The sequence below is a fragment of the Thunnus albacares genome, chromosome 9, assembly GCF_914725855.1.
Source record: "Thunnus albacares chromosome 9, fThuAlb1.1, whole genome shotgun sequence".
Lineage (NCBI taxonomy): Eukaryota > Metazoa > Chordata > Actinopteri > Scombriformes > Scombridae > Thunnus > Thunnus albacares.
Window position 1 is genome coordinate 18,987,611 of NC_058114.1, and position 15,499 is coordinate 19,003,109.

At 39.3% G+C, this 15,499-nt stretch overlaps 1 protein-coding gene across 9 annotated transcripts; it reads left to right on the forward strand.

Annotated features, from left to right (window-relative positions):
- LOC122989293 (sphingosine 1-phosphate receptor 4-like) lies at positions 1 to 15,113 on the forward strand. 9 transcript variants are annotated; one of them, XM_044362075.1, is made up of 7 exons: positions 32 to 152; positions 612 to 719; positions 968 to 1,028; positions 1,150 to 1,203; positions 4,696 to 4,774; positions 8,468 to 8,538; positions 9,242 to 11,126. In XM_044362075.1, exon 7 carries the CDS (start codon positions 9,398 to 9,400, stop codon positions 10,640 to 10,642), a length of 1,245 nt encoding a protein of 414 aa, XP_044218010.1. In that variant the 5' UTR covers positions 32 to 152; positions 612 to 719; positions 968 to 1,028; positions 1,150 to 1,203; positions 4,696 to 4,774; positions 8,468 to 8,538; positions 9,242 to 9,397; the 3' UTR covers positions 10,643 to 11,126. The 9 variants fall into 9 exon arrangements, 6 of the variants coding, with proteins under 6 accessions (XP_044218010.1, XP_044218009.1, XP_044218013.1 ...); XM_044362074.1 differs by lacking the exon at positions 968 to 1,028; XR_006405003.1 differs by lacking the exons at positions 612 to 719; positions 968 to 1,028; positions 4,696 to 4,774; positions 8,468 to 8,538; positions 9,242 to 11,126 and adding exons at positions 13,039 to 13,104; positions 13,446 to 13,594; positions 14,344 to 15,113 and having other exon boundaries at positions 1 to 152.
- The last annotated feature ends 386 nt before the right edge of the window (positions 15,114 to 15,499 follow it).

Here is a 15,499-nt window from a genome sequence, read left to right on the forward strand (position 1 = left end):
AAGCACTCAGTGGTGTACCACAAAGGAAACAAAAGAAGAAGACAATGTCACGTTTAGCACGTACGTGCGTGTGTGTAGGTGTGCGCACACCTTCCGTTAAAAACAGAGCAGAGCAGGGGCAAAGAGGCAAACTGAGAAGATGCGGGTTCAAGGTGAGCACTGGCACGACAATATTGTTCGCAGCATGTCACGCGGTGTGTTGAAGTTAATTATTTTAATTTGTCAGGGGCGACACAAAAAACTTTGTAGAACTTGGCCTGCAGCCAACGACCGAGGTCTCTGTCTCTTAACCCACTAATATTGCTTCTCCTATCAGTGTTTGATGTATGTATTATTAAGTAAGTTAAATGGCCAATCTCTTTATATCTCTAACAGGCAGACGTGATGATGTTAGTTTGGCCAAATGACTAGTGAATGTTCAAATGTTACCAGCGACTCAATAGATTACCGTTGTTTTTTGGGTTTATTTCTGGCTGGTGAGTGAAGCAAATCAACCAGCCACTTGCATATTTAACTAGCAGTTGGCTGGTGCTAATTTTGTGCCCTGGGTGTATGGTTCTTGTTTTTCAGTATATAAATGATTTGATCCTCTGTCACTGCTTGTCTAACAGTCAGAACAACTCAGCAACTACATCTGGCCCCCTTCCTTCCCTGAGTCGCCAGGGAAGGAAGGGGGCCAGATGTAAAGGCATTTCTTTATGAAACAACCTAAAAGTCAAGTGAGTTCAACAAACTTTCAGAATTGTTTAGGATGATTTCATTATCACATAGCATTGGCAAAGAATGTCTGCAGTTACTCTGAGCCTCATTCATCCTAATTACAAAACTGAAATAGATGATGAATAACTGTCCAAAATAACATGTGCATATCTGATGATGCCTGTAGATGCACAAGTGAGTGAAAACAGATGTGAAATCTCAACATGAACTAACGGAACTTTCACTTCGTGTGTCTTTCTTTATCTAGGCTATGTGTGCCTAAGTGATACATTGCCTGTGGTAAAGATAGTTGTGTTTATTTTAATCATGTGAGTCACATATCCATATCCAGTGTACACACGTTTCTCTGTCCTAGGATGAACATAATTGTACGGGAAAGTCCGCTTTCTCTATCTCACTGTTATGCATCTGCTGCTGTATTTAATTTAGGAGGATCAGCATGTAGTCACAGGACGCAGCAAGGAGGAGAGGACAGAGACAGAGGTGAGCTACCAAGTAAAATATCATCCTTAAGAGAAATGAAAACAGTAATCTCATTAACCCTCGATGTCTTCTGTCAGTGTTTTTTGCAGTTCAGTTAATATTAAATTTAACAGTTTTTGACACTCATCCTTTTTATTATTTCAGTTGCAGATTGATGCTTTTTGATGTCATATTTTTATTGAAATAAAATAAAGCAAATAATAAAAATGTAATTGAAGTGGAGTGTCACATAGCAAGATTCAACATTAGTTATGCTGGAAAAATACTTTGACAATTGATTTACAGTTCTCTTTTTATTGAAACGTTACTATATGATAAATATACTTAAATATATAATATATTAAAGTTAGAAGAATGATTTCGGGCTTATTTTAACAACTAAAAGTCTGTAACTTCAGTGTCACACACAGTGAGGGAACTTTGACAGCTTCACAGTCTTCTGCTTTGAATCTGTACTCAGATGTACAAAAGCTGATATACCAGCCACAGATACCACCACAGGCTTTTGAAGTGCTGCTAATATACAACTATGGAAGCAAATAATTGCAGTAATAATTTGAATTAATTCAGCAATTGAATACTACATTTTGAAATTGTGTCACTACTTAATACTTTAATATTGTTAAATACCACTGAATTTATTGCACTTTGAAAACCACCTTTCTGAATTTATGTGGTCTGAATTTCACTTTGTGAAATTCTCAATAGTTACTTTCAAGTTGTTCAATTTCAAAAACTTTATTTCCAGTGTATATTTTAGGGTTCTGAAATTCAGATTCAAAATTCACCTCCCTAATATTCAAAAGCTTTATTGAAGTTGCTCGATTAGCTCAAATCCACTTGGTGAAATTCAGATGCTAAAATTCAGATCTGAACATCAGGGATGGATGGCACATGAATTCTCTATCTGAATATGAGGACCCTAAAATAAATATGTATGGGAAATTAAGTTTTTGCACAACTTGAAAGTGACTATTGAGAATTTCACAAAGTGAAGATTCAAAAAGATGGTTTTCAAAGTCAAATGTTTCAGTGAAATAAATTCCGTGGTATTTAAATTTCAACATCAAGTATTCAGTAATGATTAAATGTGTGTGTATATATATATATGTAAAATACTGTATTGGCCCGAATGTAAGATGACCCTGATTATGAGACGACCCCCCTTTTCAAGTCTCATTTTTGGAAAAAGATTTACAATTTGGATTAAATTACTGTTATTTGCCTTTCACTTGAAAATCTTTTATTGCACTTACAGTAATGTAACGGGTGTAGTTGTCAACTGGAGTACTTCACCTGGTTCACTGTCTCTCCTTTGCCATGCTGAGCTCCGTGTGTGTGGAGCACTCAGCTCCGCCCACCATGAATCAAAGGGGAGGAGTCTCAGCGCAACCATAAATGACAGCAAAATGCAGTAGAGGCTATGTTCATTCGTGTTATTTACCTAATTTATGTGCAGGCTAGTCGGCTCGCTTCAATCAGGAGGGGAGCGCTGGTTTTACAGATTTTTAGGACCATCTGTTGTTGTGAATGTATATTGATATTTACAAGTCTAGACCCCGAGTATAAGACAACCTCACTTTTTTCAGACGAATTTCCAGGGGAAAAAACCTTATATTCTTATATTCAGACCAATACTGTGTGTGTGTGTGTGTGTGTGTGTGTGTGTGTGTGTGTGTGTGTGTCTGGGTCATTCACTGTCCCTCAGGTTGTGGCATGTTGATACATATTGGGCAGCAAGCTGCAGCTAGCTGTTGGCCTATTTAATTTTTACTCTTAGTAAAAAGGACTTGTGATTTGACAGCAGTCTGAACTTTTGTAAAGTTTGTTTCCTTGTATAGGTTTGTTTTTGTAAGAGTAAAGACCTCCCTCAATATTCAAAGTAATTGTAAATTGTGGTAATGGAATAAATTAATTTTGGGGTGAATTACATTCAGCAATATATTTTGATTTGAAGCCAATATATTATATCTGCACCCAATACCATTCTGAAATCCCCAAGGTGTTTTCTAATAGTATCAGAAAAGAGAATACATATATCACACTCAGAGAAGACATGACAGATATTAAATTGACCCTTGTAACAAATTGTCCCAGATTATTGTGAATTTCCTAATGTGGAACAGTTCAGGCTGAAATCTGGGACACTCACTGGGAGGCTGAAAGGTCTAAATCACCTTAATTCATACAATAAAAACTCCTCTGGTCAGTAAGTGCATGCCCACATTTGGTCAGTAATTGCAATGTTTTTGCTGTTACAGGTAGTATAGTAATGTATTATGTATTAATATTAGTAATGATATAATTTTCAACCTGCCTATAAGTTAAAATTAAGCATTACAAGATTAAGACTGTAAAGGTAATGAAAGACCAAAGGATTGTCTTATTTTAATGTGCAGAGTTGTGCAAGGATGATCATTTGCTCTGTTAATGTGTGCTTGTCCTTGAGAGAAGGAATGTGTTTTAGGAGGCCCACTCCTCTCTTTCCATTCTGGCTCAGGCTCAGATAAGGTAACATCTTGGGTCTTGGAGTAAACAGCACAGGTTCAAGGGTCAAAGGCCACATATAGTTTAGGGCTCTTGCCTTCCTGTATCCTTGGGAGATGTGGCTCTTATCTAGTATACGTGGGTATGTAAATGTACACCTTGTGGCTGTTTGCCGTTGGCTGTAATCCATAAGTTTGTATGATTTGACCAATCAGTGATCATTTTTTTGTCTCTGAAGACTATAAGAAGGTCAGTTTGGCTTTGTATAGCGCGACAGGGGAATAATCCGCTTTGTGTGAGTTCTGTCTCCTTATTGATCAATAATAATTCCATTAATCTTCAGATCACCCTGTGTCTGTGCTTTTATTTCTGTGTTTGCGTCCAGTGTTTTAGCAGCAATTCCACGACAAGACCCCCAAATAACCATTTTATGGCATATTTTGAGGCATGAATATATCATAAACACAATCTGATAACAATCAGCAACATTGCCTCATTTACAACAGTTTTATATCATTAACATTAAATACTCATAATCCTTTGTCACTGACCTTTGACTGGACCTCACAGCAAGTACTTCCTGTTGCATCGCCCCCAATCTATGGCATCACATGTGTGGAGTCATGTGATTTTGATTACTCCAGGTTTAATTTGACAGCTGTCCTAATCATTCGCTTTTGGTTGAAAAATAGGTAGATGCATTTGAGCTTAGTGTCTCACATTACACTAATTCACCCTACATGAAGATACAGAGATTTCATCAAGTCTAGTGTGCAAACCAGCAGTCTAAAATACACAGAGGTGAAATTTATGATCTACAATTCAATTTACAAAGAATTGTTAACTGAGGTTTACTCAAATGTACGTTGCATCATGTTGTGTATGCCAACATGATTACAGCTCACCAAAGAAAAAAAACAAAACATTTCATCATTTCAGTGAGCTTTTCACCACAGCACCTTCCGGCGGTCTCACAGTGAAGCTGCATGTTTTCTTTATTTCCAGGAAAATTACTGTAATGCTGCTTTGTGGCCACCAGATGTTGACTGCTCCATTCCAAGTAAATTAGGCAACTCCAAACACTGTAAGTCTAGACTTGAGCAACCACATTTTTTGTTTTTGTTTGTTTCTTTTGTTCAGGCTTCATGGGTCAATAGTACCACAATTAAACCATTTCTCTTATAAATTATCCTTAACTTCCATCTGATTATTTTTTTACTCAGCACATTTAAATGATATAATCCTTGTATTACACAATATCAATACTTATAACTGTGAGCCCACAACATACAGTGGGAGTTGATGTCAGAAGGCCACAACAGGAAGGGAGGTAGTTACCCACAATGTTTAAAGTTCCACTTATCAATATTTTGTATATCAACAGTGAATTAAATGGCCATGTATGGCAATGTGAAAGTTGTAGCAGTGCACTGCTGCTGCATGTGTAGGTCGGTGATTGCTTGCTGATATATTGAGCTGAACACCATTACTCTGTGTCTTCCTGTGTGTTTGTCAGCTTGTTGTGAAGTTCTGCCCTTAAATGGAAAAAAAATGAATGCAGCTTTAAAGGGCTGAATTATACTCAGCTACCAGCTGCTGCAATGCATAGGCTGAATCTTTTAAGAGCGTTGAATGTGTGACCGCACCCTAATGCGACGTGACGTGAAGGCAGGTGTTTTCAGTCTCTCGTTAAAAGGCTGACACCCTAGTGTCATGTCATTGTTTGGGTGTGTGATTTAAAAAAAAAAAAAAAAAAAAAAGCAAAGTTTCAAACTGACAGAGAACAGTACAGCAGTTTTTTTGACCTGTTTGTGATTAAGTGTAGTTTTGTATTTTAATGGTGGACCAGTGAAACTTCACATAGGTCTACATGTTTAAAAGATGCCCCCAAGTGACTCACACTTACATTCACTCAATTTAAAGCCAGTTTCTCTAGGCGCTTGTACCTAAGTTGCTTCCACCAAAGCTGAATACTGTATCCAATACCAAAGTGCCTGGAGATGTAATTTCTGCAATGCACGCTTGATATTAGGGTTTAGGAATATTTTTTGACCTGTGCCACAGTAGATGACGCTATTTTCTGCCCTTCCAACCTTTGGCCCTATCCGCAAAACTTGCGAAAAACGTGAAAGGTCCTCTATAGAGCCAGTGTTTGGTTTGTCCGTTCTGGGCTACTGTAGAAATATGGCGGTGCAACATGGTGGGCTTTGTGGAAGAGGACCTGCTTCCTATGTAGATATAAAGGGCTCATTCTAAGGTAATGAAAACACGATTCTTAGTTTCAGGTGATTATACATTAATGAAAACATACTTATTAATAGTATATTCCTTTTCTGCCAAGTCTGGCATCCGCTAGATGCCACTCAATTCTACACACTGCACCTTTAGCAAGCCATGAGGTCTCTTTTGCAGGTTTTCTGAGTCCTTTATGCACATTTTTTCAAGTCTGAAATGCTGACATCTTTGCTGTATAATTCAGAGGAAGTCAGAAATCATTAAAACAACAAAGGAAGCTGGCAAGAACACATTTCCATGTATATAGATGTATACATGCATATGTGCATGTATACAGAGTAGCAGGATGGTGTCTACTGTAGTTCTTTACTCTGTAAAGGTTCACGATCATGTTGATTCTTCATCTGATTTGATCTCACATTAATGGTAACATACTGAAAAAGGAGCAGTAAACATAAAACAACGTTTTATTAAACTGAATATCAAATATGAGCCTTGTACTTGCACTATAGCTACAGAAATGCCTCTGTCCAGATATCGAGATTTCACAAAAACCTGTTTGATTTCCTCATAAAGGCAAAGAATAAGGCATCTCTGTGTGGTGGTGCATGTTGACATGTGTTTCCTGTTACACATATACAGAAATGCAGGACAGTTTAATTGGAAACTCAGCCCAGTGACCCAGTGCATGTGACTGCCACTGCAGCCCCCTGCAGCACTGAACAGGATAAACCGATGTAACAGATAGTGATGAGAGTCTTTTGTTGGATATCACAGGACAAACAATAATATCAATGGACTGGCTTGAGGGCACAAGTGCAACCTTGTTTAAAGTCACTAACAGTAACAGTTTACAGGGCTGGCTCAGCTTACTGGTGAAAGAAAAACCCAGCCATGGTTTAAAATACGCACGTTGTGGTTTTAGTGATGTTTGAAGTTATATTTTCAGTCAGGGCGTTCCAACAGTCGTGGGTGTTGTTTAACACCTCAGGTTGCAGCAACTTGTTTTGTATTTTTCTTTCCTTTTTTCTGATTTCACAACAGTCTCACCTCAGCATTTGATTACATAGATAGAATAACATCTATCCTATATCAACATTTTTAACCTGTGCTATATTAATGCATGTCTGCTTTTTTTTAATATCTCAAGATCTCAACACTGAAAAGGAGAAGTGGTGTTAGAAATTAGCTACTTTGGTTTCATGTGGGAGGCTTATTGTTGTCATGCCTCATTACATTAACACAAAATGTAGGTCAAACGTCTAGTAGTTCTGTCACCTTTGCATTTTTTCTGTCTTTACATGCACAACCTTGTCTTGTTCTTGAATGGAGACACTGTACAAACTGTTGAAAACAGAAACAATATTGTGATGATGAACATACTGTAGATGGAAGACGACATGTAATACCCACTTGCACATTTTTTTCAGCATTTTTTATTAGCATGAAAAACAATATATTCTAGAGAAACCTTTGGGGATTTTTTAGGGTTTTGTTTGACCTTATTTCAGACCGCATCAGCGTGCAGTTAAAACGTTTGATAAATGATAATAATAGTGCAATGATCCAATTAGAGCCCACTTTGCTGAAAGCTTGAAATATATAATCATAGCTTCTTGAAAACTCCACACTGAAGTACAAATGTGTCCAGCTACCAGTTCTGGCTTTGCTCATATTTGTAAAGTGGTTTCATGATTTTTGGGTGCTTGCAAGATGCTTGGGCCTTGTTTGCTAGTACTCAGTATGTTATGTGTTATGGTTAACTTCAAAGTGGTCTAGACCTCAGTGCCACTGCCTGTCATGTTGCACATGGTCAGGGTCTGCTGGTGCATGATGCAAGGCTCTCTTATCTTAAGTGTGTCATGCATGGCGTCAATAAGAGCATGGAGTGAATATAATGTGACTGGGGCCTATAGCCAAATCAACAACCACAGATGTGTGATGAGATGTGTGAAACTCTATCTGCAGGGAGGGGCACTTTTCCATCTGTTCCTGTTTTTGTCTTTACTTTCTGAGAAATATTGAGAAAAAATATATTCTAATTTGAGGCTTTTGTAGTAATCCATTGGCTTGGCTCCATGGTCTTATAAGTGCAAGTGAGTTCTTGCCACATATCCTTGAAAACACTGAGTCATTTTAGGTTTGAAAACATATACAACTGACCTAGTATGACACATGTTTTGAAAGAACCCTTCCCGCATAAGTTGTCATAGGGTAGCTTGAGCAATACCATATGATGTGCAGTAGTAGTAAAATTTGTGATGTCTCAGGAAAACATGATCTTGATGCACCACAAAAGTGATGGAAAATTGTTTGTCAATTAAATGAAAATTGAGCTCCTGAAATAAGCAGTAGGTTGTTTTACAACAATTTTTGACCCCTTAGACTGTGAAATTTTAGAATTCACAGTTGTTTTGTCTGTTTGCAAGTAGATGGAAGTGATGTCAATATCTGTTGCATAGTGTGTGTGTTTGTGCGTATATATGTGTGTGTGTTTGGGTGTGGTGCCACCTAACCTTCCTTGGCTTACTTCCCCATCAAGTACGTGCAGCAAAAATCAGTAGTCAGCGACTAGATCTTCTCACATACTCAGCATCACCGCCAGCAGGCAGAGTAAGTACCCTCCACTGCACAGAATTCACTTCACTTTACGGCTCTGACAATTAAATGTGATGGATTTCATCCACTTATTATAGGATAAAATTAGAATAAAATGATAATTTATTTGATTTTTAAAACGGGTTCACAGATTATACAGATTATGCCATATGACTCTTGTCTCATGTCTGCATGCCATATGACTTCTCATATGGAAAATTGATATATAATTAATGCTTTTGCTCACACTGTATTTCATATAAAACAATATAAACTTTGAAAATGTTTTAGATTAATTTGGATTAATTAATTTTGATTCTCAATCTCACTGAAAACATTTTCAGAGGAAAAAGAAAAATACTAATCTGATTATATGTTTGTGCTATTTGCTATTATAGAACAGTATTTCAGTTTCTACTGCTGTTTGGGAATTTTAGGACAGTATTTTCCCACATCATTTTATGAAACAATATGTGTATTTCCTTCATGTCATGATTTAAATGCCCTCTGCAGCTGCTCTCTCATCCTGTGTAAACCACAGAAAGGTTGGGTGTTGTGACACACAAGGGAGGCATTTAAATGAAGCCTTTTAAACTGATTAAAGCACCGTAGTAAGGAAGCACACGCTATAGTTATGAGAGCGAGTGGAGTTTGCGTTTATTGGTTTGATTTATATCGTTTGATTTTGAAATTGTTCTTATTTTTCTATTTTTTTCAGGTGTGTATTGTCCACAGGCAGAGCTTCTGTGGTTAGAGTGTAGTGATAGCCTGTTTGATTGCAGGAGTTTCACACTAATTCCCTCGTAGCTCATACCAGCTTGGTTCAGCCTGTTCCCACCCACAGCCTTGATCTTGATCTTGACCAGCCGTTGCTATGAATGTCTTCTCCTCCTTCACGTCCTCCTCCTCCTGCCCCCAATTGTACCACTTACCCAGTTACCCCAGCAACGCCACCATTTCAAATGCCACCGCTACAGCCACTGGAATCAGCAATGTGATCTTGCGCCATTACAACCACACTGGCCGCCTGCAGAACAGGACCATCTCAAACACCCAGAACCACGTCAGTGTCACCATGGCGGTCTTCCTCTTCTTCAGTGTTTTCATCATCCTGGAGAATTTCCTGATGTTGGTGGCCGTCATCTCCCGCATCTGCCACAGCCGGCGCTGGGTTTACGTCTGCATCGCCAACATCACACTCAGTGACCTCCTAACCGGCACTGCCTACCTGGTCAACATCTGTATGTCTGGCAACCAGACGTTCCGCCTCAGCCCCGCACTTTGGCTGTTCAGAGAGGGCCTGCTGTTTGTAGCTCTGGCAGCATCCATATTCAGTTTATTGCTAATTGCTGTAGAGCGTTACACCACTATGATGAAGCCACTGAACCAGAAGTCATCCAATAAGTCCTACTATAGGATCTATGGCTTGGTGGTACTCTGCTGGGTTTTTGCGCTGGTGATTGGCTTCCTCCCATTGCTGGGCTGGAACTGTGTGTGCAGCCTGGATGGGTGCTCCACCCTCCTCCCTCTTTACTCCAAAACCTACATCTTTTTCTCTCTTATCATCTTCTTCCTCATCCTCTTGGCTATCGCCGTGCTCTATGGTGCCATCTACTGCCATGTACACCAGAGTGCACAGCTGGCCCCCAAGCGCAGTCGTAAGCGGTCTTTGGCTCTGCTTAAAACTGTGATCACCATTGTTGGGGTCTTTATGCTTTGCTGGGGGCCATTATTCCTGCTGCTACTGGTGGATTTTTTCTGCGTCTCCCGCCAGTGTGCACTGCTGTTCAGCGCAGATTTTTTCATCACCCTGGCAGTCTTAAACTCTGGTCTGAACCCCATCATCTACGCCCTGGGCAGCAGTGATATGAGGAAGGCTTTCGCTGAGCTCCTGTGTTGCTGCTGCGTGAAGGCCGGCCTCTGTAACCCAGACATATTCACATCGAAGGATACCAACAGCACCTCCGAGAGCAGGCGCGACAGTCTAAGAAACAGTTTTAACAAGGTCAGGAATCTGAGTGTGGCCTCCCCGCCATCAACCCCAGGCAAAACTCACAAGGCAAATAGAAAATCTAGGCTGAGCTCCACCACCACCTGCCTGTCAGTTTCAAGTGGTTAGACCACAACCTGCACCCCACCCAAGTAAACAGGACCTGTGTGCAGTGATACACATCTAACCGTTTCCTCTGAGTTTTGTTTTGAATGTTCAACGGCTTGCCATCAGACACTTGCACTGATGATTAGACACTGTCCGAAAACCCCAAAGATATGAATTTATCTTTAAGTTTTCCATTTTGTCACAAATTGCAAGATTTTTTTTTTTTTTGACATTCCTCCTCTATATGCCTTTTATGCACTTATTGTATTGCTCTGTTGTTGCACTGTACTTATAACTATTAAACAGCCAAATGTAGTCAAAAAATATTTTTATTGTATGTTTATATTACATGTATGTAACAATTGCCACAGAAATGTAGCCTATAACCTGCAGAGAATTGAAGATATATATATGTATGAGTATTGCATTGTGACATTTTGTATTAAGGTTGATGTTGTACTGTGTGACAACTGATGGAAATATAAATAAAGTTTATTTTGCTTTACATATCAGTGTATGTTGTATTCATTAAGTAAAGTATACTTCCCCTGCTTTCCTCTGGAGGGAGACACATCATCGAAGCCTTGACTGACTCCTGCAGAAGGATCAGATGACTCAAAATGCTTTAGTTTTTATCCCTGCCTGAAAATAAACATTACAGTCATCTCTGCACAAATGCTGAATAGCCTCATAAATTAATCTGATCTGATTTTAAATATCCCACCGTGTTAAATATCTCTGCCAAAAACAAGGTCCCCAGTCATTCATTAGTTTAGAGGAGGCTTTGTTAAACACTCATGTAAGTGCATATGGTACAAAATATAGTTTTTACTGTACTTTTAAAGGTTCGTCTTCTTTGTTGGACCTAAAACACTCCTCAAAATGCCTTCTTCAGGCTGCTCTCGCCTCTCTGCTTTTCTGACAGGATGACTGATTGAAGTTCAGTGCAGAGGAGGTGAGGGCTGGGACTGCAGCCCCAAGGGCACACACAGCCAGGCCTAATTGATAAATTCATTATGACTGTCTGGCAGGGCAGATAGATAAGGTTTAGCAGATAGTATGCACCCGTAAGTTATACAGGCTACTGTACTGTACTTCAGCATACTGCATACTGGATCAACTTGTTTTGTCTTGACTCTAGAGGGTATTTTCACAAAGTAAAACCAATGATTTTAGTTTCCAGTGTCAGAGTATGAAAACTGTGCTTGTCTGGTAGTTTCACTGTTCTATTTCATGAAACAGTTGATACTGCAATAGATTATAGCCAGATTTGAAAGTTCCCACTTTCAGTGTAATGTGTTTTCTTAATTTTCGTAAGTATCTATTCTCACACAGGGGTAGTGGCACAGCTTTCACATTTATTTGAATGAGAAAGCTCTGAAAACTTGGTTACATAAGTATTTTTTAATATAAAATTAAGTTTCATTATAAGACAAGCAATAATTAAAGAGTTTAGCAGTCACAAACTCAGCTAATTTGCTTCATCGGATGGTGCAGTTTTAATCAGATGTGAAAGGGGCAGCACAAGCAAACAACCACACAATTGTCATCAGATAGGATTCAAATGTTGCTGAATCCTGATTGGTGCTCACAAGTACATGACATCATCATTTTCCAACTAACCTTCAGCCCACATTACAGAGAAAATAAAAGAAATACAGAAAACTGTCATGTAAAATAATAAAACATTTTCAGACTTTAGAAGAAACATGTGTCTTCATGTTGCACACCATTGCTTAGAGTAAGAAGCTGATTGAGGAAAAAATGGTTTTCAGGTCCTTTATCCATGACAGGCCAAACTTAAACCTGTTTAAAAAAACAATAAAACAATTGTGAGTCATTCTGAAAATGACTGACTGAAAGAAGATAGATTATTACAAATGACAGTGCATAGATCATTCTACTAATGTGTGTGTGTGTTTGTGTGTGTGTACATGTACGTGTGCCTGAATGAGTCATGTTCACAAACCCATGCTGACAATAAAAGAGATTAAGGAAGATGGCAATGTGGCAAGAATATCTTTAATCCCTTTTCTCAGCCAGAATTAGCAGAATATTGCTCTAAATGCCTCAAAGTGTCCCTGTAGACTTGAATGCTGAAGCCTCATCCTCTCTTCCAGTTAGCCTCTGTTCCACTGGCCTCCCCAGGATGTGTATCTTAAAAAGCTCAGTCATGATACTGGGATTTTCTGTCCATAGTCTAATGAGTACTTACTTACTAATGCACTAGCTGGTAGACTGTTATTGCAGCACTTTGTCATTTTAACAAAGAGAACAGTCAGTATCTTGTTAAACAATAAATCCCACAAGTCTTAGTGACAAACATGCTCTCATGTGATTTATTCTGACAAAACAATAGTCTCTTATCTTTGTTAAATTAAATGTGGAAACCCTGATATTGTGTTTTGGTTTTTCAGGAAGAACAATGGAAAAAAAATTACACATGAGCAATAGAAGAAAGAGAAAAAGAATCTAATCCAGAAGTAACATCTTTAATATACTATATATGCATGCAAGGAATAAAAAATCTATTTGTTCATCAGTTATTATCAAGACTACGAGTCCACAGCCATGCTCGCAGCTCTGTGAGGTTGAACTGGCAGCGGTGTACTTTGATGTTTTTCTGGTATAATTTTTACCATCTTAGTTTAGCGTGTTAGAATGCTAACATTTGCTAACAAGCACTAAACACAAAGAACAAGTAAAACTGATGTGAATGTCATTAGATTGGCAGGTATTTGGTCATAAACCAGTGTATTGGACAAACAGATATTTGTACCTGATGATAGCACTAGATTACAGGTTGTTGTTTTTTTTCTTTCAGTTTTTACGTTGAGTTATTTCACCGAAAGAGTGAAAACGTCGGCCTGCTGGTGCCACTAGAAGAAAAGCATTCTTTCTAATGACGTGTGTGAGCTGCACAGGCTCGTTGGTGATGACTGGAAGAAGGAAATGAGGCGTTGAGCTGAGAAAGTATGAATTCTGCTTTTATCCTTTTACCTGACACTGCCGCCCACACAGCAGTTGAGGTGATTGTGCTGTGCCATAACAGCAGATCACACATTGAAATATGCAGACACACACACACACACACACACACACACACACACACACACACACACACACACATTTATTAATCATTATGTGCATTTAACAGGGAAGCAACTTGGAACTGAGCACATATACATGTACCAGTAAAAAGTTTGGACACACCCTCCCATTAATTGAATGAGAAAGTGTCAAACTTTTGACTGGTACTGTAAATACATACTCTAATGTCATAATGCAAATGTATATGCATAACCTACAGGCCCTATGTACACAAACATGCCCATAAACATACCGTACATACTCTAAATCCATTCTCTGCAGTCATTTATGAGGTTTCTCAGAAGTAAGGATTTCTGCAGCCGGCTCCCCTCGAAATCTTTTCCTGTTTTTTTGTGGCTGAGGAAGCAAACAAGTCAATGCTGGTTGTGTGTTTGTGTGTGTGAGTGTGAGTTTTCTCTTCCCCTCGCATGAATTCCTGCATCTTTACAGTTAAGAGTAGGGGATAAGCCTCCCTCATCCTTGGTTCTGGCATGGCTCCAGGCCTGGTGCCTGATGAAAAAGCAACAGCAAATTCCAGGCTTTATTAGCTCTGGGCTCAGAGACATTTGTCGTATCATATTTGACACGTCATGAGCTGATCACCACTCCGCTGTCTGGGTCTCTGTTTTCAGGTACCTTGGTACGCACATTGCTAAATATCTCTCCTGGACTACCAACACCACTGCAGTAGTCAAGAAGGCACAGCAGTGACTCCACTTCCTGAGAATCCTCAGGAAACCAAACCTGCAAGAGAAGCTGCTGGTGTTCTTCCACTGCTGCTCCATCGAGAGTGTGTTTACATACTGTATCTCTGCATGGTAGGCAGAGCAGGAGAGCAGCGGCCAGGAGAGTCCTTCAGAGGGTCATCAGTACCGCTCAGAAGATCATGAGCTGCTCACCGCCCTCCATGGAGGACTTATTCAGATCTCCTTGCCTCAGTAGACCCATCCCACCCTGGACATCATGTGTTTGACCTGCTGCTCACTAGTAGACGCTTCAGGTCCATCAAATTATGGACAAATAGACTTAAGAACAGCTTCTACCCCAGAGCCATACGAGAACTGAACACTGCCAGACACTGACACTGACTGTCTGGGACCTGTGTGACTATCAGCACTACAATACTTACAGTTACATTTATAGTAAACTGCACAGATGTCTACATGCCAGCTGCACCTTTGTATGTATATAGTCCTAACTGACATATTTGTATATAAGGCCACTGCAATTCAGCAAAAGTGCAATATCTCAGCTGCTAACAATCGTTCTTTTTTATCATATTGTTGTTTATCTTATTGTTTTATAGATTACAGCAAATGTATATATTTTATTTATATATTTAGCTAGTTTGAACTCTTTTCTATTTTTGATTTTCTATTATGTGTGACTGTGCAAAAAAGTACTCTGCAATGACAATAAAGGAATTCTCCTCTATTTACGTTGCTCTCTCTTTCTCCTTCTCCCCTTACAACAACTAGGCCTTTTCTCTGCTCTAAATGAGGTAGATGGGTTAATGATGGTTGCGTGCAGACGTGGCTATGCCCTCAATAATTACCTTGCTGGCTTTGCCTCCAGGTGTTCAGCAGACAGCTAATGATGTACTGTCTAAGGAGAGGGGAAGGCAGCGGGTGAGGCTCAGAGACACTACACCTACACCGGAGAGAGAAAGTGTGATACGTTGCCATCAGCACTGCGACAACTTGGTGGCACATGTGCTGCAAAATGCAACGTCGCCTTGCCAAGGAAAAAAAAAAGTCAAAGATGTTAAAACCTCTGAATGAATCAGCA